Raw genomic sequence first — 20,383 nt, 5'->3', positions numbered from 1 at the left:
AACACCACTCTATTTCCCCCACAAAAGGCAGTGCAACTAAAACTGAACTGTGGAACTGCAGGCATTGTACCCTGAAGGAGAACTTGAAATTGGAAATGTTTCTTCTCAGACAGGTGGACGCAATTGTGAACAAAGTATATGAAAAGCTCAGGGCTATTGGTGTTCAGCGTAGAGCAGTTGGGCCAGTATGGAAGGTGAACAGGAGACAGATCACTGTTCTTCTGAAAGCAAGTTAGAAGTGCTTACACTTTAAAAGAAAGTAGCACTTCAGTGAGAACTAATACAGTTGGGGTTAGCTCTGATCAACGGAAATGTGTATTTAAAAGGGAATTTGTATTTCACTTGATTTTGTGTTGCTGCTTAGTATGGACTTTCTGTCGGATTTTGAGATGATGTTGCAGCGGAAAAAGAGCTTGAGTGGCAAGCGCAGACGTAACCGGGATGGTGGTACTTTCATTAGTGACGCCGACGATGTTGTGAGCGCCATGATTGTCAAGATGAATGAAGCTGCAGAGGTGAGCTGGAAAACTCGAGTGTCATCTTTTCCTTTCTCCCACTGAATCAGTGTGTGGCCTTTTTTTTTTTTTTTAAGGTTAACCCTTGCTTAACCTACATTTCAGATACTTTGGTTTCAGTAATAAAGCATTTACTATTCCAAATTTTAAGAATGGAAATAAAATGAGCCTTTTTAGCTGAATGGCTTTGCTAATTTTAGCTGAATGGAGGAATGATTTTGCTCATTTAAAAACCAGTTCTTGGAGAGACACTTGCTGAAGTCGTTTTGGGTCCACTTATGTGTATGTAAGATTTGTTGCAAAATAATTTAAGTGTGGCAGGAAGCGTAGGCAGCCACACAGCTGAAACAAAACTGGCTGTGTGTTCGTTCAAGTGTACATAACAATATATTGTTTTCTGTGTTTAAAGTTTTCCATAATTAAAAAATAGGAAAAATGCTTGGTAAATACTGAAACTCTTCTGTAATAATTATCATACAGGCCTTCACAGCTGGAAAATTATTCCTGATGAGAAACCAAATTTTCCTAGGCATAGTTTGTACCTTGAATGAACTTTTTGAAAACTTGACAGTTATGCCAATATTTTAAATAAGAATCATTACTCTAAATTTTTAATTGTTAAAGCTATTATACTAAGTTTTATTTATTTCATTCCTACAGACATACAAATTTAGGGCTCTTCAAAAAGTTTGTTTATTTAGTCATCCTTTGTTTTAGGAAAAATTATAGTTTCTCAGAGAAATTGCCACTCTGTTTTAAAGTTTAGGGTTGTAGTGGTTATACTTCATAATTAACAATTAGTACTGCCCTCTTTTTCTTTTTTCATCTTTTTTCTTCCTGGATAGGAAGACAGACAGTTGAACAATCAAAAAAAACCAGCACTGAAAAAACTAACATTATTACCTACTGTGGTCATGCACCTTAAGAAGTAAGTATTCTGTTTCCTTGAAAATCCTTTTTCCTTTCAATGGAATGATATTCGAATTATGTACTGGTGTTTGGGAAATATTATATTAATGATATTAAAGATATTAAGATATTACTAAATGATTACCTTTTATCAATACACAGAAAAAAAATAGACTTTCCTCTCAAGTTTTTCTTAAACCTTGATGCCTGATGCAAACAAATAGCAAACTGATATTAACGAAAGAAAACTTGGAAATCACTGATGTTGTTCTTTATAGACTGCTTCGAGTCTCGTAAAATTGGATCTGTTTTCCCAATGTGATTGAGAACAAAAAAATCCTGGCTGAGTATTTGAAATAGTTGTACAAGGCTTATACGGCCTGCTACATCATGAATTATGCCATCAGTCTTTCTGGAATAAGGCCTCTTTTCTTGATAGAGCCTTGTTACCAAGCTCATTCATTGATTACTCATATCCCTGGGTAACTGATTTCTCCTTGGAACCTAGCCATAGCTTGCTTTTGATGGCTGAAGAAATGCACTAGTATACCAGTAGTCCAGAACCTTCTGCTAGAAAATTGCTACCTCTATCCCAACAGACAAAATTATCTATGAATGATTTCATATATTACATAATATTGTCATGTTTTCTGTCAACATAATTGAGTCTGTATATAAATGGAATTTAAGTATCAGTGTTTCATGGGGATTTTTTCTGCTAGGAAAATAGTATTCTTGGTGTCCTGCACAGAACAGCACAATTCTGGATTCTTTATCACCTGAAACAGTTGTAGGATCACTATTTTGATAGATTAAACCTAAATTTTTAGTTGTAACAATTAGAGCTCTTTATCCTTATGTCTGTTTCATTGATATCAGCATTAGTCTATCTTGAGTAATTTGGGTTTTCTGTTTTTAACAAATTGTCTTTACCTATCACATCTACCTGAAAGTAGGAACTAAATTTCATACTGCTTTTGAAACCTATGAAAAGGTGCTCAGTAAATAACATATACAAGTAACTCTTTAAAAGCAGTGTTTGAAAGCATCACTGAATATGTAAGAAAACCCAGAAGAAGCTACAGTAGACCAAGATTCATAGACTTGACTTTTTTTTTTTAATTGCAGGCAAGACCTGAAGGAAACATTTATTGACAGTGGTGTGATGTCTGCCATCAAAGAATGGCTCTCACCTCTACCGGATCGGAGTTTGCCAGCACTGAAGATTCGAGAGGAGCTGTTAAAGATTCTGCAAGAGGTTAGAGGCAGATAATCGGACTGACTGTTCCTCATTGATTATCTAACGTGGTTTGTAGTAGTATAACCTGCATTTTACCATGTAGCTATACATTGTCTCTGCCTTAGCCTGTTTAAACCCCTACCCTCGGAAGAGGGGTTTTATTAGGAACATGCCAGATCAAATGAGCACAAAAGGAAGGCTGTATAAAACTTCATCTAACTGTAGTATTAAAGAAAAAAAATCTTAGAGTGGCTGTGGCTTATCCGAGAAGGAAACAGTAGTGGACCTGTTCTAAGGAGACACTTGAAGTAGAAAGAGCACCGACTTCAGAGTCAGATAAACTTGCACTTGAGTCTTGAGGTGGCCACTCTCTGTGGTGCCTTGGAGAAGCTCCTTAACTTCTGAAGGAATTCTCAAGGAACTACTGTGTGCTCAGTTTTATAGGTATTGGCTCATTTATTCCCAACAAACCTGCAAGGTAGGTGTACTGTCTCTATTTTACAGGTGAGGAAATAAGGCTCAGAGAAGTTAAATGACTTGTCTAAGGTCATATAACTAGCTGCTCACTGTGTTCGGGTTCAGAATTTAGGTCTATTTGATTCTGAAGCCTGTGCTGACTTGTGTTAAACTGTTAACTTCTGGGTGTGCTTAGTTATACTTTCTCACATTGTGAAGTTTTACTTTGACTCAGTGGAAATTCTAAACTTTCAACTCAAAAATACACAAAGTCTCTTTGTAGTCAATGTTTATAGATCCTGAAAATGGAATTTTTTGTTTTTTCTGTTCCATACTGTGAGTGAACCCAGGCTTGGAGGTGTTCTAGAATAGATGGCAGGACTCCCAGCCGCTGAGTGATGACATGCGTGTGTGTGTTTATGTCCCCAGCTCCCTAGTGTGAGCCAGGAGACCCTGAAGCACAGCGGGATCGGACGGGCAGTGATGTACCTCTACAAGCACCCCAAGGAGTCACGACCCAACAAGGACATGGCAGGGAAGCTCATCAGTATGTACATTCTGCTTTCTGTTTGTTGTACTTATGTGTGTAGACAGACGTGTATATGTACAGTCTATCGTGTTTTTTACTGATATTCATTTAAAAGGAGTCAGTGAATTGAAAGTTTTTGATAATTTCTTTCAGGTACGAGCTTTTTTCCCTTAGACTTAAAGCACTCCTCAGTATATATAAGTATGCTGTCCAGTATTAAATATAGCAGGTAAAAATTGTACCTTTTCTAACTGAGGATCAAGATCATACAGAGTGCAGACGCCAGAGTCAGTCATGCCTGGGTTCAAATCGTAAACTCACCACCTAGTTTACTGTGAGTCCTAGGGCTAGTGACTCCAGCTCTAAGCCTTGGTTTCCTCCTCGGTGAAAGAGAGCGCGATGCGTTAATTTGGGTTATCATAAAGAGTAGGTGAGAGGGTATATGTAAAGCACAGTGCCTGGCACACAGTAGGTCCTCAGGTGTTCGCAGCTGCCGCCGCCAGCACCTGTATAGTGTTCTCCAGAGCTTCCACGTGCTCTTACCGCGTGAGGCCAGGGAAGCCTAGAGGGCCTGGCTGAGGCTAACTCAAGTGCATCTGTCAGCTGCTGTATCGTTGATGAAATTCCCATTTTAGGATGGAAAACTGATTTCATCCTCCTTAGCTTTTCTTGTGTTCTGTGTTAGGAATTTTTTTAGTTTCACGGCTGCATCAAAAAAGTAACTACTACTCTATCTGAATATAGTATTTTTCTGTTGGATTTTTGAGATTATCAAAAGCTTTTAGAGAAACTAAAATTTGTTTTATAAACGAGAGGGATTTGTACAGCTTTGTGCTGGTTAATAATCTGCAGTTTACTGCCTATTAAATGATAAACTTTTGATGCTTTCATGCAGTGGTTCGCAAATCTTTTTGCCCTGGGTTAAGAGAAATAGTAGGATGTTCCCAGTGGTATCCATGACTTTGTCCAGGGGTGGGGTTGGCAGCTAAGTTTTTAAAGATACACAGACCCCCTGAGACTCCCTGCTTCCTTCTTGGTTTGACAACACCTGTGTTCTGTCCGGGAAGGTCCTCTTCTGGGCTGATAGTGCATGAAGTGCAGGAGGAAGCCACGTAACGTCTCAGCACATCTCTGGATGTTCTGAGTGAGCGGTGGGCGTGTAGGACGTTTTCTCACAGTTACCTTAGCAGCTCTCTAGACTTCAACTCTCCACCTGTACTGTTAAAGTATAATTTTTAAAGATTCAGACCATTTGACAAGTAATAGGGGGCTTGTTTTGGTTAGAATAGGAAAGTAGAAGAATTTCAAGACTGTCTATTTTCAGAAAATTTAAAAACTAGGCTGTCTTTATGAAATATTAACACAGCTAGTTAAGGACTATCAGTGTGAGTCGGATGTTAGTTTCTTAAAACCTGTGTGGTGATTATGGGTTTAAAAGACCTTTTATATGAAATTTTCTGAAACAGCTGGAACTAGCTATGCTACCAATACTATGCAGTTTATCCTATAAATAATCCTGAAGTAAAGGCATCTTCAAGGAGAGAATATTCTGAAAGCCTAGAGTATGACATCACTGTGGTGTGTTTATTTCAAGGATTGGTGGAAGGAACGCTACTTTGTGAGGTAAATAACTGACTTTTTCTTACTACAGATGAGTGGTCTCGGCCCATATTTGGTCTTACCTCAAACTACAAAGGAATGACCAGAGAAGAAAGGGAGCAGCGAGACCTGGAACAGATGCCTCAGCGACGACGAATGAGCAGGTAGGAGGAATGGAGTGCACATCACCCATGTGCTGACTCAGTTTCTGTGAATGCGACTGTTCAGAAACCTGCAGGGTAGGGTCTTGTCTTTCCTCAGCTTGGTATGTCTGTGTAGTTCGTGACTTTTGTCCACAACCTCCCAGACTTCTCTCGTTTGATCTGATGGGATGTGGCCTCTGCCACGTGTCCAGAGGTTGCTTGTATTGTTCCAGCCACTTGCAGAAAACCTCTGTTTCTCAGCCTCATTTCCACATTCTTAAGAGAAAAAAAAGCTACTGGTTCAGTTTTTGTCAGTAAACTAGAGTTGCCTCCAGGATGGCAGGGTCATTAACTTACTAACACGCAGTTACTGTCACCGTAATGCAGGCTGGCATGCAAACCATCACTGTGAAAATAAATAGTAGTTTACAAGATGAGGAATTAATTTCGTGATCCACTGTAAAGGACCTAATTGTGGTCTAAGAAAGATATTTCACTTTGCTCCTTTTTTCTTAGTTATAAGGTTCTAACATTCCTAGCATCTCATTGATTACTTTTTCCCCAGCACTGGTGGTCAGACACCCCGAAGAGACCTGGAAAAGGTGCTGACAGGAGAGGAAAAGTAAGATTTCTGTGTTACTTTTTCTTCTTAGACTATATAGGGAATGTTCTGCCTGCTGCTTTAAGAAAAATAGCAAGTGATGTTCACATTGGCAGGATGATTTTCATTAAAACATTTATTGACTATCCACAAAACATATGGGGTGCTCTGGGGAATATAAGAAGTTTGAGAAATAGCTCGTTAAATTAAGATTTTGTTGCTCTAGCTATGTACTAGACTCCATTAAGCTGTGGGAATACAAAATCGATTTAACAATAGTCCATGCTCAGTCGTTAGAGGAATCACTTAGGCAAAGGGGAGCACGTAAACAAAGATGCGAGGTAAGCATGCAAGGCCCGTTTTAGGAATGGCAAGCAGACTGACAGACGTGGTGGGCATAGTGTGGTTGTGAAGGCAGAGAGGGTAGAAGATAATGTTGAAATGTACATGTGGACCAAATTTTGAAGGGCTTTTCAGTCAAAATGGGGAATTTTTGCTTCTCTTTGTGATTCCATAGAAAGTTCTGAAGCATGGACATGGAGTCATCAGAGCTGATGTGGATTGCTGATGTTGGTAGCATGGAGAACAGAGGAACTGAGGCAGAAATGGGGAAGCAGAAGGTTGAGAAGACAAAGGGCGTATTTGCCAGGAGGGGTGACTTAGTGGGCAGGGGATAGGCTGGAGTTGAGATGCCAACCAAAACTGTAGCCCAAGTAACCGAGATAATGGTGTTACCATTTACGAAAATGGAGAACAGATTTGAGGACATAGCTGAGTTCTGTTTTGAGCATATTAATGAGAGATGGCCCAGAGAGCTGAGAGCTGAGGAGGCCAGCCAAGCCAGCAGCGGGCAGCCTGGCTGGCATGGGGAGGGCACTGGAGGTTGGAAGCAGCTGGATGGGATGCCCCATGGGGTTGCTACGTAAGCAGCGTGTCTTCTGTCCATTCTCAGGGCTCTTAGACCTGGAGATCCTGGATTCTGTGCACGTGCGAGGGTCCCCATGCCCTCAAACAAGGACTATGTTGTCAGGCCCAAGTGGAATGTGGAAATGGAGTCATCCAGGGTAAGCAAGCCCGGGGACAGCAAGGTGGACCTCAGATACAGGTGGCTGTTTTGTCTTTGTCCTTGCATTTAATAACCCTTACAGCTCTTGAGGTTTACCGGATTTGAAGAGCTGTTTCCCAGACTCTCAGCTAGCCAGATCATTCCTTACTCGGGAGCTTTACCTCAGACTTAATAGCAACATTACTGAGCTGGACCTTTCTTTTTATTAATACCTTTATTTGAGTGGAATCCTGAAACCTGGAGTGTTCTGATATATTTTTTAGAACCATGAGAAACAGAACTCGCTTCTGCAGTCTATCCCTCCCTTTCTCCTCACCTATTTGAAGTAGAATTCTGTTGTGAAATATTTAGTGTAGACACTGCCTCTGTCATCATTGTAAATACTACTCAGTGATCTTCATTGCTTCTCAGTAATCTGTTTTATTCTCCATTCAAACTATTCTTCTAGCCTGGTATTCTTAAAAAGGGCCTAAGCCGCTTGGAAAAGCATAAGAGACGATTTGCAGAACAGAAACGACTCAGCCAAGTGCACCGTACTGTCCAGTTCAGCATTGAAGGCAACAGGATGCCCCTGTAGGCCCAGCCCTACCAGAGTGTGTCCGGGAGGTATCCCCAGGGAAGCATGCTCTCTGCATGGGTTGAATTGTCCGCAGCCAGAGTGGAAACAAGTGTGTGTGTGCTTTCTTAACCAGAAAAGGCCAGGCCCACTTTGAGTTTCTGAAATAATGGCCCTAACAGGCACTTAGTGACACTTGAGTTCTCTTGACTATTTAGAAATTGATACGTACGTCCCTTCCTTTATCAGTACCCTAGAGACTAATTGATAATTACTTCCCCAATCAGCATTTAGGTCTCCCTGACTAGTACCCAGTTTTATTAAAAAGACTTGTTAGGACCAAGACCCTAGTGGTCTGTATTATAGGCATGGAAGCCGGTTAGTAGCTTCTCGGAAGGGCGGAAGGAGGCTGCTTTCCCGAGTGTCAGTGGCTCAGCAACGTGCATTTCAGGACCCACTGCCTTACATCAAATGTTTAGAAGATACATTGTTTTTTAGGAGATACATTTTGATTAATATGTATTCAGTACATGGTCAGAAATGAAACAAACATTTATTGAGCCATTTATAAAGCCAGACTCACCTGTGCGCTGCTCAGGAGTGGCCTCTTTGTTGCAGGTGCCCTGGTACTGATGTGCTGCCTGCCTTCTGTGACCTCTCCTTGACCCCTGCTTGGCAGCTTATTTCCACAGACTCTGCTCACTTTCCAGGTCTCTCTGTATTGAGCCACTACCAGTACAAAGCATGCTTTCATGTTTACTGAGATGAATGAAGGACAGAGGAGCGTGAGTTCAGTGCCAAGAACTGCTATACAGTTCACCCTTGAACCGCACAGGGGTCAGGGACACTCACAGCACCCCACCCCGCCCCCCATGTGCAGCTGAAAATTCACACACAACTTTTGACTCCCCCAAAACTTAACTACTAGTAGTCTACTGTTGATTTTGTGGTAGTAAATGTTAAAATAGAGTAATACCTATCTATATTTTATGCATTCATGATATATGTAACTTAAAACATTTTTTTTCAGTATTTCTAGACTATACAGTTTGGAGAGTTTTTTCAAATTGTCACAAATCTCAAAATTTTCCAGTTAATTTGTTGAAAAAAATCTGTATACGTGGACGATGCAGTTCAAACCCATTTTGTTCAAGGGCTGGCTGTACTTTCCTTTTTTCTTACTTTCATCCAAATCCATGTACTTTGATATCCCTTCTCACCTGTTTCTTTTAACATTTACTTTTTTCACTGTCTCTACTCTTTTTTTTTTATCCCTCTTTTATAATACTTTTTCTTTCTCAGCACACTTATTTTTGAGAATTGAAAATTACAATATGGCAAAGAAAATGTAATAAAGAATATTAGTGGCCAGACTACCTCAGAAGAAACCTTGTGTCCTGAAGGGCAGGGCCTGTCTGCTCGCGTTGCCGGTTCCCCCTCCCAGGGGGTGATGGGAAGGTGGGCAGTGGGGGCCCAGTGTGAGGAGAGGGACGTCCAGGCAGAGTTCCTTTTCTTCATCCCCAGCGTCCCAAGGCCATAATGTGTAGATGCTTGTCTAGGCTTGAGTCTGGCTTATAGAGCTCTGTTTAAAAAAAAAAAATCAGGCATGGTTTGGGGGCTGGTGACCCCATGTTAGATTTCCATGTTATTTTCCTGAAAACACTTGACGCTGTTCCCTCCCTGTTGGGGAAGATTCCTTGCACACTCACTCCGGGCTTTCACAGGCACAGACAGTGAACATTACTAGAAAACATTTTCCAAGAAGAAAATTAGAGTGAGTAAATGGCTTTCAAGTGAAAGTTTGTTTTAAATGTCATTTGACTTCTTGAAATTACATGAGTAAATATAAAATGCTATAGAATAAATCTATTCCCAAAGTCCTACTTTTCCTCTAAGTCACCACTGTTAATAATTTGATGTGTTAAATGTATTTCTAACAATTCTTAAAATCTAATTTTTTCTGGTTAATAATTGTAGAAAATGTGAGATGATAAAGAGAAAAGTCACCATTCAAAAGCAATTTGATACAAGTTTTGCTTTTTTTCTATTGATACTTTAATATAGTCAAAATTATACTGTATTTAATTTTGATCACTTCCCCTCATTAAACCACCATGTAGACTTACCATTTATAATGGCTGCATAATAGTCTGTCATGTGAATATATAATTTGTTTATTCATTCCTCTCTGGTTTCTCATTTTTCACTCCTAAATAATGCAGTGACCTACATACATTATATGTTTATATGTTAATTTATTCTGTGGAATATTTTTAAGATAACATTAAATGACAAAAGCAATGTATGTTTTTTATATAAACTTTTAAATACAGAAAGCACAAATAAAATTAATGTCACTTATAATCCCACCTCACCTTAACAAGTGGCTTATATCTTTTTGGTCCTTTTTATATGTTTATATAAATATTACTGGTTTGGGGGTTTTGTTTTGTTTTTAACTTTTAAGCTAAATTGTGATCATATTCTTTTATACCTTACTGGATCTGTGTTTTACTTAACATGGTAAAAATTCATTTGAGTAAACGTTCTTCAATGACTTAATATATGTCGTAGTACATTTGTGCCATGATTTTTTAAGCAAACCCATCCTCCTAATCTTAAGCTACTTAGAGTATTCCACTGTTGAAACAGTGCATCATGTATACTTTTACTGTCCTTAAGTAAAAGCTGATGAATCAGGAGAGAGGTAGTTCCACTTCGTGTGTTAGGTACTATGTTCTCTGGGTTTTCAGGCTTGGGTCACTAGGCATCTGGCAGCTATAGGTCTCGTGAGCTAGAGCTAGGAGCAGCTGAGCACCGCCTGGGTGTGTCCCATTTGCTGACGCTGGAGGGCTCAGGCTGTCAGAGAAGACCCCGGGGTGGGCAAGGAGAATTCCAGGCTGGTGTGGAGAGCTGCTGGGACAGCAGAGATCTGAGCAGGGAAGGCTTCCGATAAGGACTGACTGCAAGTTCTAAAAATCAGGGCACACTGAAAGGAAGTTAGATATTTGGGACTGTCCTGGAAATCTGGGCTATTCAGTAAAGTGATAGTAACATAGCTCTTTCTCATCTGATTTTGTGCTTGGAGAACCAGTGCCGAGTATTAACATCGCTATAAAATAATACGTGGCATTGGGATTTTCCTAGAAAGTCTAGGCTGGATGATCAACGTGGCTCTTGTTGAAGACTGACTTGGTTCCTTGCTCAGATCTGAGGAGGAAGCTGAGTCCAGAGTGCGATAAGACTTAGGAGGCTCCCCGACACAAAAGAACTGCACCACACTGCTGCCAGCCCTGGAGTATCTCCTGAGCCGGCCATAGTTTAGCGGTCCTTGACGTGAGCTTCCCAGGTGACTCGGTAGTGAACAGCTGGAGAGAAGAGTTAGAAAAAGCCATCTTTCTAAGCTCTCAACATTATGAAGGATCAGAGCTGGTAGCACCATAGGCAGCAGGAAGGGTCTGTCCTGACCTTTGACATGGCAGCAGACCTTCTCAGCATTTCTAACAGGTGTCAATTTCTTGGAGCACATCTTTTCAACATATATTCAGTCTTTTCAGAATATAAAAGAAAGGACCCAACAACCAAACCTTTAAATACAGAGAGCAAGCAGGAAAAGATGCAAGAAGTAATAGGCCACTGGATGAAGAGACCAACTTTTCTTTGTGTGTCATGTGTACTAATTTAACACAAATCTAATTGATGACAACGTTGTAGCAATAATAGTAGAAACTGATGCTTATTTTGAGCACGGACTGTGTGCTGGCCCCTGCTCCTGTCTGACAGTTACCTCACTACTTCTCCCAGCAGTCCTGAGAGAAGTGCCGACCAGGCGCATGACTTGCCTGTGGTCACGGACCCTGCTGAGGGAAAGCAGGCGTTCACCCCAAGTCTGAAGCGAGAGCCCCAGCACCTCATGGGTTCGCTTTACTAATCCTATAACCTTGCTCGTTATGCTTAAGGATCTTTCCTCAGATGGCCGGCCCTGCCCTGGAAGATCATTATTCTGTGTGCCAGCACTGTGCAGAGGTGCACCTGTCAAGTGGTCAACTCCTCGCGTGGTCTTTTTTGGAAAAGCAGTCAAAATGTAATCTGATGGAATTGGGGATCATGCTTTCAACTTTTTCCCTTTCTCTCATCTAGGAGATTTCTGTGGACTGAGGCAAAATTAAAAAATAAGGCTCACACGACACCAAAATTGTCCTTCATTGAGTTTCATATGTTTCTCTAATACTGCTGGGTACACTTGCTCTGCTTTTCCTGAGGTCGCCAAAGCATAGTCTGGTTATGCCAGAGCTAGGAACTCTTCTAAATGCTAACTTCAGATAAAAGAAGATCAAAGACAAAACTAGACGTGGATTTCAATAATTTGCTCTTTAATTTTTACCCCACCCTTAGTTTCAGGGGACCTCCAAGAAGGGTATCAGTCGGCTGGATAAACAGATGAGAAAGTTCACAGATATCAGGAAAAAAAGCAGATCTGCACACGCAGTGAAAATCAGCATCGAGGGCAATAAAATGCCATTGTGACCTTACCTGGGATGTGTCCCCATCTCTTCTCTCAGAAATGCGCAAATGGACTCTTTGGAGAAAGAATATGATATTTTAAAAAATAATTTTTTTAACGTATCTGTAAATGGTTCCACTCGTATCAATGTTGTCATGTCTTGGGTTCCTCTCAGTTGTATTTAAAACCATTTGTTGTGTACTTTGTACAGAAGAATACTGCTCATACTTCTATAAACTTTACACAATAAATGCCATTCTGGTTTTGAGGGCTGTCTCTTCATTGTCTTAGAGGATGCATTCTCAGTGGGGGTGAAAATTGGTTCATGATAAATGAAAAACACATTTGATGATGCAGCGGTTTGTGACCCTTCAAAGTTCAACTGCTCAGCTGTGTATAATGAAAAATTTGGTCTCTGACCCAGGTTCCTGACATGGAGCTTCTAAAACCCTTGTTGTCTCCTGAGTGATATGAATGGCTTTGTGATGCTAATGAGGTGACTCCCCTAGGCCTAGACTGCTTCACGATGGGGAGTGGCCGCCAGAGAGCCCCACTGCATGATCAGAGGGTCAGGACTGAGGGCGGGACTGATCTGGGGTTGGGGGGAAGAGGGTGCTGGAGATTGAGTTCAGTCAGGCACCCAAGGATGTAATCACGTGCCTAAGTAGTGAGATCTCAATTAAAAACCAGCACTGAAGCTTAGTGGAGCTTCCTGTTTGGTTAACACACTGATGTGCTGAGATGGTGATGTCCCTTGATTCCACAAAGAGGTGCAGAGGTTCTGCATTTCCTCCCAGACCCCTCACCGTGTGTGTCTATTTGGCTGTCCTCTCTATTTGAATCCTTTATAATAAAAATAATCATGAATATAGTACTTTACTGAGTTCTTTGAGTCATTTTAGCAAATTATGGAATCTGACAGGATCATGGGAACCCCAAAATTTGGAACCAGCTGAAAGTGGGCGGCGGGGGTGGACTTCACTTGGATCTGGCATCCAGAATGGGAGCAGTCTGGGGGAGGCCTGAGCTCCTAAGCCTGTGGGGTCTGATGCTGACTCCAGGTGGCTAGTTAAGGTCAGAAGAGAATTGCAGTTGGGGTTAAAATATTGGCAAAAACTTACTTCTCACTATTTCTCCTGGTAGGAAGCTTTAATTACTTAATTTTAATTAAATGTAATTTTTCTCCTTGGGAGATGCTATAATTAGAAAGAAAGATTGAGAAATACAAATATGATTGAAAATCACTATACCAATTGCTGATGGCAGTCAGGCCATTGGAATAGAGCTAATTATAGCTTATTCTGTGTTTGTGAAACTTTAATAGTCACTGCAGACCTAATATTTGTGATTAGTCAAGATGACTGAATCCAAGAATCAGTAATTTAACGGTAGAATTCCTACTCTGATACAAATTGGGATAGAGTATGTGGCAAACCTGATTTTAAAAACCACATGAGAGACTTAATGGCCACAAAAACCTCTGAACAGCCAAAATAGTCGGAAATTCATGCACTTTACTCATTAAAAAATCTCAGGATCTTCTTACACTTAGTTTCAACAACATTACAAGTACAAGGAGAGGATTAAAGATGGCGGCATGAGAGGTGAGACAGGCTTCCTCCTAAAAGTGCATATAATATGAAAATATAATTAATACAACTAATCCTGAAAGAGCAACGGGAAAGAGGACTGCACCAGACTGCGTACACATGGAGAAAAGAGCAGACCTCATGGAACAGGGTAATGTACCAAAGCTGTGGCCTGGTGGGACCCAAGCCGTTCCCCCACCCAGTGAGTGGAGAGAAATGGAGCAGGAGGGAGTGGAGGCCTGGGACTGCTGAACACCTAACTCCGGAGATCTGCTCTGGGAGCACAGACCTACATTTCATGGTGCTTGCATGGTACTCTCATGATTAGAAGGTTGGAAAGCTAAGACAGAATTCCTGGAGAGACTGAGATTCCAGTCACTTGTGGAAAGCAGGGATCCATATCCAGCTGCTCTGGGACAAAAGAAAGGTGGGCAGTCTGAGAGACTTCCTAACAAGGAAGCCCTTAGCAAGAGGGCTGCTAAAGGGGCAAGGATTGCACAGAGCTGACTGCTCAGGAGAAAGGACAGGTAGACAAAATTGTCCAGGTGCACTCTGCCCAGCAGGTTGGGAATTTTCACGGTCTCAGGTGCTCCAACCCCCTGGCTGGCTACACAGCTCCAAGGACCCCCTCTGTGATAGGCACCCTGCTACGCCTTTCTCCCGACTAGCCCCACCTGGCTCGCAAACCGGCAAACTTTACCCTGGCGTTAGACCAGCCAGAGGGAAGATCTGTGTACAGCAACTACAAACGCAAAGCATAGAGGCTTATACCTGTGTGCTCGGCCCACTGGCTCAGGCAGTGGAGACAGGCATAGCAGCCGGGAAGCAGGAAACAGCTCTTTCCTCCCCCCAGGCACCAAGACCACTCCTCTGCGACCCCTGACTTTGCTCCAGGGGCTGAGCAGATCCACAGAGTAGAGCTTCTGGGCACTAGAGGGCACCATATAGAAATATGAAACACCAAAGGAACCTGGTTCAAAGTACAATACTACAACTGAGAAAGATTTAAATGACATCCACTTTATGAATCTTCCTGAAAGGGAGTTCAAAATAAAAATCACTAACATGCTCATGGAGGTACGGAAAGACATCCAAGAACTCAAGAATGAATTCTGGTTGGAGATCCAATCGTTGAAGAGCACAATGGAGGATATTAAAAGCAGATTGGATATGGTGGAGGAGACAATAAATGAAAAAGAAACTAGAGAAGAGGAATACAAAGAAGCTGAGGCACAGAGAGAAAAAAGGATCTCTAAGAATGAGAGAACTGTATGACCAATCCAAGCAGAACAATATTCGCATTATAGGGATACCAGAAGGAAAAGAGAGAGAAAGGGATAGAAAGTGTCTTTGAGGAGGTAGTTGCTGAAAAATTCCCCAATCTGGGGAAGGAGATAGTCTCTCAGGCCATGGAGATGCACAGATCTCCCAACACAAGGGACCCAAGAAAGATAACACCAAGACACATAGTAATTAAAATGGCAAGATCAAGGATAAGGACAGACTACTAAAAGCAGCCAGAGACAGAAATAAGATCACATACAAAGGAAAGCCCATCAGGCTATCATCAGACTTCTCAGCAGAAACCTTACAGGCCAGAAGGGAGTGGCATGATGTATTTAATGCCATGAAGCAGAAGGGCCTGGAACCAAGACTACTGTATCCGGTGAGATTATCATTTAAATTTGAGGGAGGGATTAAACAATTTCCAGATAAGCAAAAGCTGAGAGAATTTACCTCCCACAAACCATCTCTGCAGTGGGAGGGACTGCTATAGATGGAAGTGTTCCTAAGGATTAATAGCTGTCACCAGAGGTAAAAACCACAGTAAAGAAAGTAGAACAGCCAAGATATGGAAGCAACCTAAGTGTCCATCAGTAGATGAATGGATAAAGAAGAGGTGGTACATATACACAATGGAATATTATTCAGCCATAAGAAAGAAACAAATCCTACCATTTGCAACCACATGGATGGAGCTAGAGGACATGATGCTCAGTGAAATAAGCCAGGCGGAGAAAGACAAATGCCAAATAATTTCCCTCATTTGTGGAGTATAACAATGAAGCAAAACTGAAGGAAAAAAATGGCAGCAGACTCAGAGACTCCAAGAAGGGACTAGTGGTTACCAAAGGGGAGGGGTGTGGGAGGGCAGGTGGGGAGGGAGGGAGAGGGGGATTGTGGGGTATTATGTTTAGTACACATGGTGTGTGGGGGATCATGGGAATAATAGTGTAGCACAGAGAAGGCACATAGTGGATCTGTTGGATCTTACTACACTGATGGACAGTGACTGCATTGGGGTATGCGTGGGGACTTGATAATATGGGTGAATGTAGTAACCACATTGTTTTTTCATGTGAAACCTTCATAAGAGTGTTTATCAATCATACCTTAATAATGAATGAATGAATGAATAAATAAATTCAGATTTAACTCAGAAAAAAAAAGATCAGTTAATTACTAAGCAAATACAAAATTAACTATCCCCAAAGTCAATCAAGGGATAGACAAAGAGTACAGAATATCACACCTAATATATAAAGAATGGAGGAGGAAGATAAAGGAGAAAAAGAAAGATCCTTTAGATTGTGTTTGTAATAGCATATTAAATGAGTTAAGTTAGACTTTAGATAGTAAGGAAATTAACCTTGAACATTTGGTAACCACAAATCTAAAGCCTGCAATGGCAGTAAGGACATACTTATCAATAATCACCCTAAACGTAAATGGACTGAATGCACCAATCAAAAGACATTGAGTCAATGAATGAATAAAAACACAGGGCCCATCTATATGCTGCCTACAAGAGACTCACTTTAAACCCAAAGACATACACTGACTAAAAGTGAAGGGATGGAAAAAGATACTTCATGTAACTAATACGGAAAAAAAAAACAGGAGTTGCAGTACTTGTATCACACAAAATATACTTCAAAACAAAAAAAGTCACAAGAGACAAGGACATTACATAATGATAAAAGGGTCAATCCAACTAGAAGACATAACCATTAAAAATATCTATGCGCCCAACACAGGAGCACCTACATATGTGAAACAAATACCAACAGAATTAAAAGGGGAAATAGAATGCAATGTATTCATTCTAGGAGACTTCAACACTCCACTCACTCTGAAGGACAGATCAACCAGACAGAAAATAAGTAAGGACACAGAGGTACTAAAAAACACATTAGAACAGATGGACCTAACAGACATCTACAGAACTCTACACCCAAAAGCAGAATACACGTCCTTCTCAAGTGCACATGGAACATTTTCAAGAATAGATCATATACTCGGCCACAAAAAGAGCCTCAGTAAATTCAAAAAGATTGAAATTGTACCAACCAGTTTCTCAGACCACAAAGGTATGAAACTAGAAATAAATTACACAAAGAAAATGAAAAATCCCAGAAACACATGGAGGCTTCACAGCATGCTCCTAAATAACCAATGGATCAATGACCAAATAAAAACAGAGATCAAGCAATATATGGAGACAAATGACAACAATAATTCAACACCACAAAATCTGTGGGATGAAGCGAAGGCCGTGCTAAGAGGAAAGTATATTGCAATACAGACCTACCTCAGGAAAGAAGAACAATCCCATATAAGCAGTCTAAACTCACAACTAACAAAACTAGAAAAAGAACAACAAATGAGGCCGAAAGTCAGTAGAAGGAGGGACATAATAAAGGTTAGAGCAGAAATAAATAAAATCAAGAAGAATAAAACAATAGAAAGAATCAATGAATGCAAGAGCTGGTTCTTCAAGAAAATAAACAAAATGGATAAACCCCTAGCCAGACTTATCAATAAAAAAAAGAGAGTCTACTCGCATAAACAGAATCAGAAATGAGAAAGGAAAAATCACTATGGACACCACAGAAATACAAAGAACTATGAGAGAATACTATGAAAAATTACATGCTAACAAACTGGATAACCTAGAAGAAATGGACAACTTTCTAGAAAAATACAACCTTCCAAGGCTGACCCAGAAAGAAACAAAATCTGAGCAGACCAATTACCAGCAATGAAATTGAACTGGTAATCAAAAACCTACCTAAGAACAAAACTCCTGGACCAGATGGCTTCACCGCTGAATTTTATCAAACATTTAGTGAAGACCTAATACCCATCCTCCTTAAAGTTTTCCAAAGAGAAGAAGAGGGAATACTTCCAAACTCATTCTACGAGGCCAGCATCACTCTTAATACCAAAACCAGGCAAAGACACCACAAAAAAAGAAAATTACAGACCAATATTCCTAATGAACATAGATGCAAAAATACTCAACAAAATGTTAGCAAACTGAATTCAAAAATACATCAAAAAGATCATCATCCATCATGACCAAGTGGGATTCATCCCAGGGATGCAAGGATGGTACAACATTCGAAAATCCATCAACATCACCCACCACATCAACAAAAAGAAGGACAGAAACCACATGATCATCTCCATAGATGCTGAAAAAGCATTCGACAAAATTGAACATACATTGATGATAAAAACTCTCAACAAAATGGGTATAGAGGGCAAGTACCTCAACATAATAAAGGCCATATAATGACAAACCCACAGCCAACATTATACTTAACAGCGAGAAGCTGAAAACTTTTCCTTTAATATCAGGAACAAGACAAGGATGCTCACTCTCCCCGCTTTTATTCAATATAGTTCTGGAGGTCCTAGCCATGGCAATCAGACAAAACAAAGAAATAAAAGGCATCCAGATTGGCAAGGAAGAAGTTAAACTGTCCCTGTTTGCACATGACATGATACTGTATATAAAAAACCCTAAAGAATCCACTCCAAAAGTAGTAGATCTAATATCTGAATTCAGCAATGTTGCAGGACACAAAATTAATACACAGAAATCTGTGGCATTCCTATATATTAACAATGAACAAGCAGAAAGACAAATCAGGAAAATAATTCCATTCACAATAGCATCAAAAAGAATAAAATACCTAGGAATAAACCTAACCAAGGAAGTGAAAGACCTATACCCTGAAAACTACAAGACACTCTTAAGAGAAATTAAAGAGGTCACTAACAGATGGAAACTCATCCCATGCTCTTGGGTAGGAAGAATTAATATTGTCAAAATGGCCATCCTGTGTAAAGCAATCTACAGATCCAATGCAATCTCTATCAAAATACCAACAGTATTCTTCAACAAACTGGAACAAATAGTTCTAAAATTCATATGGAACCACAAAAGACCCCAAATAGCCAAAGCAATCCTGGGAAGGAAGAATAAAGCAGGGGGGATCTCTCTTCCCAACTTCAAGCTCTACTACAAAGCCACAGTAATCACGACAACTTTGTACTGGCACAAGAACAGACCCATAAACCAGTGGAACAGAATAGAGAGTCCAGATATTAACCAAAGCATATATGGTCAATTAATATACGATAAAGGAGCCATGGACATACAATGGGGAAATGACAGCCTCTTCAACAACTGGTGTTGGCAAAACTGGACAGCTACATGCAAGAGAATGAAACTGGATTATTGTTTAACCCCATACACAAAAGTAAACTTGAAATGGATCAAAGACCTGAATGTAAGTCATGAAACCATAAAACTCTTAGAAGACAATATAGGCAAAAATCTCCTGAATATAAGCATGAGCAACTTCTTCCTGAATGCATCACCTCAAGCAAGGGAAACAAAAGCAAAAATGAACTCATAGGACTACATCAAACTAAAAAGTTTCTGTACAGCAAAGGACACCATCAGCAGAACAAAAAGGCATCCTACAGTATGGGAGAATATATTTGTAAATGACATATCCAAGAAGGTGTTAACATCCAGGATGTATAAAGAACTTAGATGCCTCAACACCCAAAAAGCAAGTAACCCAATTAAAAAATAGGCAGAGGGTATGAAGAGACAATTCTAAAAAGAAGAAATTCCAATGGCCAACAGACACATGAAAAGATGATCCACATCACTAATCATCAGGGAAGTGCAAATTAAAACCACAATGAGATATCACCTCACACCAATAAGGATGGTCAGCATCAAAAAGACTAAGAACAACAAATGCTGGCGAGGATGCAGAGAAAGGGGAACCCTCCTACACTGCTGGTGGGAATGTAAGCTAGTTCAACCATTGTGGAAAGCAATATGGAGGTTCCTCAAAAACTAAAAATAGAAATACCACTTGCCCCAGGAATTCCACTCGTAGGAATTTACCCAAAGAAAACAACTTCTCAGATTCAAAAAGACATACACACCCCTATGTTTATCGCAGCACTATTTGCAATAGCCAAAGTTTGGAAGCAACCTAAGTGTCCATTAGTAGATGAATGGATAAAGAAGAGGTGGTACATATACACAATGGAATGCTATTCAGCCATATAAAAGAAACAAATCCTACCATTTGCAACGACATGGTGCCAGAGGGTATTAAGCTCAGGAAAACTAGTCAGGCGGATGAAGACGAATACCAAATGATTTCCCTTATTTGTGGAGTATAACAACGAAGCCAAACTGAAGGATCAAAACAGCAGCAGACTCACAGACTCCAAGAAGGGACTAGTGGTTACCAAAGGGGAGGGGTGTGGGAGGGCGGGTGGGGAGGGAGGGAGGAGGGGATTGTGGGGTATCATGATTGGCTCACATGGTGTGGGGGGGTCACGGGGAAGACAGTGT

At 40.6% G+C, this 20,383-nt stretch overlaps 1 protein-coding gene across 5 annotated transcripts in view; it reads left to right on the top strand.

Annotated features, from left to right (window-relative positions):
• IWS1 (interacts with SUPT6H, CTD assembly factor 1) overlaps positions 1-12,386 on the top strand; it is a 43,948-nt gene extending 31,562 nt beyond the window's left edge. For 2 of the 5 annotated variants that reach the window (XM_036884123.2, XM_057505442.1), the window contains exons 7-15: positions 365-515; positions 1,361-1,443; positions 2,553-2,682; positions 3,550-3,667; positions 5,301-5,412; positions 5,957-6,013; positions 6,945-7,056; positions 7,507-7,651; positions 12,010-12,139. In XM_036884123.2, the coding sequence (XP_036740018.2) occupies positions 365-515; positions 1,361-1,443; positions 2,553-2,682; positions 3,550-3,667; positions 5,301-5,412; positions 5,957-6,013; positions 6,945-7,056; positions 7,507-7,635 (892 nt within the window). In that variant the 3' untranslated portion in view covers positions 7,636-7,651; positions 12,010-12,139. Of the gene's footprint in view, positions 1-364; positions 516-1,360; positions 1,444-2,552; positions 2,683-3,549; positions 3,668-5,300; positions 5,413-5,956; positions 6,014-6,944; positions 7,057-7,506; positions 7,652-12,009 lie in introns of all 5 variants that reach the window. The other 3 variants (XM_036884121.2, XM_036884122.2, XM_036884127.2) reach the window with 2 other exon arrangements.
• Positions 12,387-20,383: the final 7,997 nt, after the last annotated feature.

The sequence above is a fragment of the Manis pentadactyla genome, chromosome 8, assembly GCF_030020395.1.
Source record: "Manis pentadactyla isolate mManPen7 chromosome 8, mManPen7.hap1, whole genome shotgun sequence".
Lineage (NCBI taxonomy): Eukaryota > Metazoa > Chordata > Mammalia > Pholidota > Manidae > Manis > Manis pentadactyla.
The sequence above is the reverse complement of the archived record's forward strand: the minus strand, read 5'-3'. Positions and strand labels throughout refer to the sequence as shown.